At 39.8% G+C, this 6730-nt stretch overlaps 1 protein-coding gene across 1 annotated transcript in view; it reads right to left on the bottom strand.

The window, feature by feature from the left end:
* LOC103084768 (CUB and sushi domain-containing protein 1-like) overlaps window positions 1–6730 on the bottom strand; it is a 338785-nt gene that overhangs the window by 150988 nt on the left and 181067 nt on the right. Inside the window, 1 exon segment of the mRNA XM_082931482.1 lies at window positions 1834–2043. Within this exon segment, the coding sequence (XP_082787608.1) occupies window positions 1834–2043 (210 nt within the window).

The raw sequence follows: 6730 nt of genomic DNA, 5'->3' as shown, positions 1-6730 counted from the left end.
GTAGGGAAAACTCTAAAAACAGGGCACAGGGTCCCCTTTTGTAGAGGAAATTTACATTTACAAAGAAAATGTACATTTGCAGAGCTTTTTCTCCTCATTAAATCAGCACAACAAGCCTGACTCAGCAACCCTTGTGAACCACACATTTCCTGCTTTTCTCCCCATTGCCACCTCCCCTTCCTGGAAGCCCCAAACCCTTCTCCTTTGTTGTAGCCTCAGATGGTACCTAAACCCGAGTCCTAACCACTCCTTTGAGTAACTCACGTCTGGGTTCTCCCAGGTGTCTGTGTGTCCGAGTGACAGGCATGTTAATGAACTTGCGCTTGTTCTCTTGCTAATGTGTCTCTGGCCGGCCCCATCACCCCCACTGGAGAATCTCAGACGACACAAAGAACTGCCGACTGGCCGATCGTGTCACTAGGAGGGTGTTGAAGGCAGATGCCTGCGGGTGGGCAGGAGAAGCAAGGAAGAGGGGGAGACGCTGGGAGAGCTGGGGTAGACCAGTCCTCCCAGAGGTTTCTTACCAAGTGGGAGCTGAAGGAAGATGCAGGTCATTAAAATTAAATATCAACAGGGGTGTGTGTGAGGGAGCGAGGAATTTGAGTATATTTGAAACACTAATGAGAAAGATCTGGTAGAGAAGTAGCAGCTGCGAATGCAACAAAGGGAAGCCGATTCCTGCCTTGACAGCCCTGACACGGTAGAAAGAAGGCTGCCTGGAAGCAGGGGGAGCATTCTCTTGTCTCCAAAAGGAGGACGAGCAGCGTTGCAGACAGACCTCCGCGCTGGCCTGGGGGAAGCTGTCTCCCTTCCGCTGTTCTCTGTGTGTGTGAGCCTTTCCAGGAGGAAGTGATACCCTTGGCTGAGACGGAGGGGGATCGAGGTGAGACAGAATGAAAGACACAGACTGACCTAGAGAAATCCTGGCAAGGTCTCCTGTTGCATTCCTCAACCTGTACCACCCTCTCTTTTTTCTCCTACCTGGATTCCTATTTTAAGAGACCCAAATTCTGGAAACGTAAATTTATATTTTAAGTAACAACTGAAGTAACAAGGTCTAAGAGTTCAACACAAAATGCCATCCTCTTTCAGTAATAAAATATTAAATCTCTGTTTTTCCAGGGTAGCCTATGAAATTAAAGAAATCAAGTGATTTTGCTGTGTTAAAAAAAGACTCCACTTTTGACATTTTCAACTTCATTTGAATTAACAACATTCAAGAAAAGGCCAGCTAAATTACTGTGTTGGAAATGAAAACTTTGAACTTTTTCACATGTCAAAAATGCTTTGATAATGGTAGATTCAAACTTTTGTTAGAGACCTCATATTTTGATGGTTTAAAAACACGTAAGGTTCATTCTCATTTTTTTTTCTGGCATAATTTGAACATGACTTGAATAGTACATAGAACCATTACTTTGAGCTGAGACAAGGCTTAAGGGCACGAGAGACACGGTCAGACCCACTTCCACTGTGAATGGACTCCCTGCACCATAGTCCTGATGGGAAATACCGACACGTGGCCAAGAGGACATGGTGACAGGTGAGAAGGCTACCTGGTGATGGCGCCAAGGGGCTTGAAGGTGGTGATGGTGGCCGTTGGGGGTAGAGACAAGGGACTTCAGGTGAAGCAATGACAGTGCATGGCTGACCCTGCTCCTTGTGTCTGCGTCCTGACTTGTGTGTACAACAGCCAAGACTCCACTCCACTCCCAGTCAGAAAACTGCCCAACTAGAAATGACTCCAGCCGTACAAGCCTTTAACCGGCTAGGGAGGTTTACCCTTACAATTTACCTGTAAGAAGCATCCCTAGATGTGTTTTGACTCCTTACCTTGGTAAGTGAGTTTAAACCCCTGCCGGTTCTGCGAGTGGTCGCTGTAAAAGTGGATGAGCGTTTCATGAGTTGTGCTCAGCAAGGGCGCAGGCAGGTCGGGGCCACTGAACTGCCCCATCATTGGGCTGGTGTGGAAAGGTCCGTTTTGAATTTCAAGGTAGTCATGATTAGCTTCGGTAGAAAAATTCAGAAATTGAATATGTGCACCTATGAAAAAATATGCAAAACCGGTAGAAGTTAATATCAAATTTTATGATAATGTTTAACAATAGGGATTAAAATTGTATCAGTTTCCCCAAACAGCATCTCTCTAGGAGGCCAAGTGGAGCGCACACTTTGTGAATTACAATGATCCTTGGTTCAGTTTCACCTCAGCTACCTACTAGCTGTGTGACCTTTGTCCATGTATTAAATGCCCCTAAGTCAACTTACTTGTGAAATATGGGTGTTACCAGCATTGCATCACAGAGACATGCAGGTATAATTCTTAGAATGGTGACTTATATCCATACATATGGCAGTGATTTTGTCCAGCTGCTATTATAATCATTACAACCAGAAACACAAGGTTGTAATCGTACGTCAAATCATCCTTAATCTGTGGCTTTATCAAGGAGGAAGCCAATACAGATCTAACAAAATGCAACAATCTTTAAAGTGGCTTTTAAATGGAAGGGCATACCACTGCACAAGAAACTTCTTAGTTTGGTAAGTGATTGTTTCAATTGTGTAGTGCCTGCAAAACAAATTACTGGTGTTTGAAAGAAACCCACTCGGATCAACCCCACTCTAGCTCTCACAATTCAATCTAACAGCCTGGCACAGGGCAAGATACCAAGACTGTCTTAAGGACCCATATTGCTAGCATCATACTGATCTGTGTCTCAGATAAACTACAGTGATAACTTAGAAGAAAATCAAAATCAAGATAATTTAGAGTTATTTGCTATGGCATTGTGGTATTGTTGAAAATTTAATTGACTACTGTGTCTGAAATATTTTAATTCACTTTCAAGTTTATTTAGAATGCCAAAGACATTAGCTTTTGCATAAATCCAGGCAATTAAGTTAGATTTGTAAAGCCTAAACTGAGAATACCAACAGCTATTGTAGATCATTCTCTTAACATATGAGGAAAGCTTTACTTTATGTTATTCTTCTCCTGTTCTTGATAGATGAAAAGGGCTTTATTTTTTTCCTTTTCATCTAATATAGTTGACATGTTTCCTAGGTTTTAGGAAATTAAAGATATTAAAATTATCATATTAAAGATCATGTTAATGTGGATTACCTTACTTAACTGTAAATACCTAGAGAATTTAAAGTAACATATCTACTTAGTATTGATGGAAAACGCAGGTATCAAAAGCCTGAATTCAGTAAAAAAAAAAAAAAAAAAAAAAAAAAAAAAAAAGAAGAAGAAGAAAAGCTCATGCAAAGAGTAATAGGGAAGAACAACCTAAAGGTATTCAATAAAATTTAAAATCATCCAAGAAACACAATTTTATCAATTATGAAGAAAACCTTGTGAGGAGGAACAGAAGAGTAAATAATGGCCTTTCTGGTTGGGCAGAGTGTAAGGCCACCTATCACTCTTGGGGTTCAGTTTATCAGGTAATCACTGTTATGACCATCATTTCACAGGTGAGCAAACTAAGGCTCAGAAAGGCTGTTATGTCCCATGTACCACAGGGAGAGGCAGAGTTGGATGGACACCAACTCCAATTGACAGAGCCCTCATGTTCTCTGGTTTAGCATGAAAATGTGCTAGTCAAAAGCTAATGATATCACCATGTTAAAAATATTACAATTTTTGGGGGGAAAATAATTTTGTATTAAAATTGTTCAACCTAGTTTGACAGAGAAGATTGGAAGCAGTAGAATGTGGAATACTTCACGAAGAGACCAAGAGAGTGAAAAGCAGAAGAAAGACTTACAATGAAACATCTTTAACCAGGCAACAAAACTTTGGAATCCTTTTTGGAAGGAGTAATTCAATTTGTGACATATGGTCCAAACATATGTACTGGCGACACATGAGCAGCCAGAGAAGGAACAGCCCAGCCTGTGCCATCCTGCCCATTCTAATACTAGGCACAACAGACAACCAACATGGAACAAACCTATAAATTTAAAACATTTCTGCAGATATTAAAAAGTGTTGAAGAGACATCAGTGAGCTAATTCATATTCTCCTAAATCTCAGTAAATACATTTGGTCAAAAGAAATTTGGAAGCAAGAAAAGAAGAAAGAGAGAAGGATTGAGAGAGATAAAGATAGAGTAAAAGAAAGAGAGAGAGGGACAGGGAGAAAGCAAAGAAGGAAGGAAAGCAGGCAGGGCTAGTGGTCCCCAGCTCTTCAATTCTGACTTGTCTCCTGTGACAGTTGAACCACTTCCTAAGTCACGCAACAGTATCTGATCTATTCCCTCACCCACTGCTGAATTAAATACAGTTCTCTTTTGTGGCCTGGTCCACAAATCTGATAAGAAAAAGAGGTATTTTTTAGCTAATTAATAAACTATACTAATGGATTTCTTTTTCTTGGTGGCTACATCAAGGCCACGGAACCCCTGTGGTCTACAGAGTTTCATAAATACCGTCATATTCTTCACCAGGAGGAAGAACACAGAAGCTGACACAATAATCAAAAACGAATGTTGAATTACTGACATTTCTATTTACGTCCTAAAAGTACCAGATAGGATGTGAAACTAGGGCAAGATTAGAACACTTAAAAAACGTATTCTCTTTTTAGGTATGAAATCAAATAGCAGGGAAATGGCTTAAAATAGGCTCATTTCAGATAAGCATATGCAGACGTCAGATGTATTCATCCAGAGACGCATTTTGAAATTCAGAGAATGACCCAGTCAAGAAAGAAATGAGAGACAGCAAGCAGATCAAGGGGCAAAAAAAAGGAAAGCTGGCCAATACCTCTAAAGCAAAGGAAATAGTGACCGTGGCCTTTTACTGATTCAGAATTAAACTTGAAATGGAAATGGAATTATGACAATTATAATTTTATGAAAAAAATTAGCATATTAAGCAGGATAAAGTATCCAGCCACATATCAAACTACCTAATACATATCAGGAAATAGAACCAAGCCCAGCTCTAATCTGGTTTAGAATGGAATTTTTAGCTATCTAATTTTCAGCAAATTGTGTCCAGTTTGACATCACGAAGCCAAAATGAAGGGATTAAAATAAGCGTTAACCTAGTTATTCTTTTCTTATCTCACAGAATACCAAAAATGTGTCATTGCAACAAGAAAACCAGTCTGAATGCCCATCTTGGGTGGAATTTACACCGATTGTCATTACATACTGAAAATTAAGTGTCAGTAAAAGGCACCTGCAGAAAAAATTTTGACTTTGGATTTTGACAAAACTTTGAATAGTAACCTGACCATGGCTTCAGAGTTAAACTCTCGTCTCTTAGTTGATAGAACCTGTGAATAGTAAAGTGCCCTCTTTTATATCTTCTGTGCATAATAAACATATAGCAAAGGAATGGATAGTTTTAGAATTCAGTGGATAGTCTAAAGAGTCTTTTACATCCTCCTTAGACTTCTAGATGGTTTAAAGGCATGGCCAATTAGGACCTCATGGTGTGTGGTATAAGTGCAGTGGGTTTTAAATATAAAAAGCAGTTATACTCCAATAAAGATGTTAAAAAAAAAAGTAATGGTAAAGTAGAAAATCTTGATTTCATTTCTGTTAACTATGCCTTTAGAAATTTTCAAGAAAATAGAGACAGAAGTTCTGTGGTGATTGAGCTCATGCCAAAGCCACACAAAACAGGAACCCAAATTTGTGGAAAGGAAAGAAAACAACATAGAAATCATTAGAGCATTTGGCTTAGAAACTAAAAGCAGTTAACAGTTAAGTAATGTCTTCTCTATATCAGGCGTTTGCATTACTTCCCAACGGCCGTCGGAGAATGATATTTTATTGTATTCGTTTTAAAGATAAGGGACAAAGGTTCAAAAACATGTTGATAACTTGGGCAAATTCATACCATCAGTCACTGACAGAACTAGGATTTCTACTCAGCTAACCTCAGAGCTCAAAGACATGAGGAACCACCATATACACTGCCCACTCCTTAGACAAAGTCCCTTGATTGCAGGCCCTCACAGAGGCTGGATGCAGGAAATAGCTGCCAGGGGGATGAGTAATTAGCAAGGGGAGACCAAGATGGCTTTCACGTGATGCCAGAGCAACCAATCATTTTGTCTATTTAATTAAGCTATTGACTGGTCCATGCGTGTGGGATGGAAGAAGGATTAATCAGAAGAATTATTTGACGGAGCTGGTAGCTGCTTAACGAATGGGTCGGATATCTATCAGGTGGCCCCACGCATATTCAGTCGTATGGAAAGATCCGAAACACAGCAATAAAATCCTCCATGAATGAAAGGCATCTAACCTATTTTTTTTTTTCAAGAAAAGGCACTGATGTCTCATATTCTGGATACGTGTGTTTTTCAGGGTGGCTGGGGGAACTGCAGTCACCTGTACAGTAATTACTAGTGCAATAATCCTTAACACCCTGAGCAACGCAAACCCAAACTGACGATCCAGGGAACGGGAATGAACATGCCTCTTCCCTAAATTTAAATGTATAATTTCATGTTTAGAAGTCTATTTATAGATTGTAAAATTTATCACAGACAAACCTGGTGTGGTTTGTCTGGACAAACCTGGTGTGGTTTGGTGTGGACAAAACTTAAATTTAATCTGTAGCAAATTATTCTGAAGCATAACTACATCTATTCTAAAAAGCTAGGGACCGTCATACTATTTTTTTTTTTTTTTTAAATACGTATTTCGCTGCGCGGGGTCTTAGTTGCAGTACACGGGATCTTTGTTGCTGCGTGCGGGCCCTT

This window comes from Lipotes vexillifer, unplaced genomic scaffold, assembly GCF_000442215.2.
Source record: "Lipotes vexillifer unplaced genomic scaffold, Lipotes_vexillifer_v1.1 scaffold1980, whole genome shotgun sequence".
NCBI classification, from domain to species: Eukaryota; Metazoa; Chordata; class Mammalia; order Artiodactyla; family Lipotidae; genus Lipotes; species Lipotes vexillifer.
The sequence above is the reverse complement of the archived record's forward strand: the minus strand, read 5'-3'. Positions and strand labels throughout refer to the sequence as shown.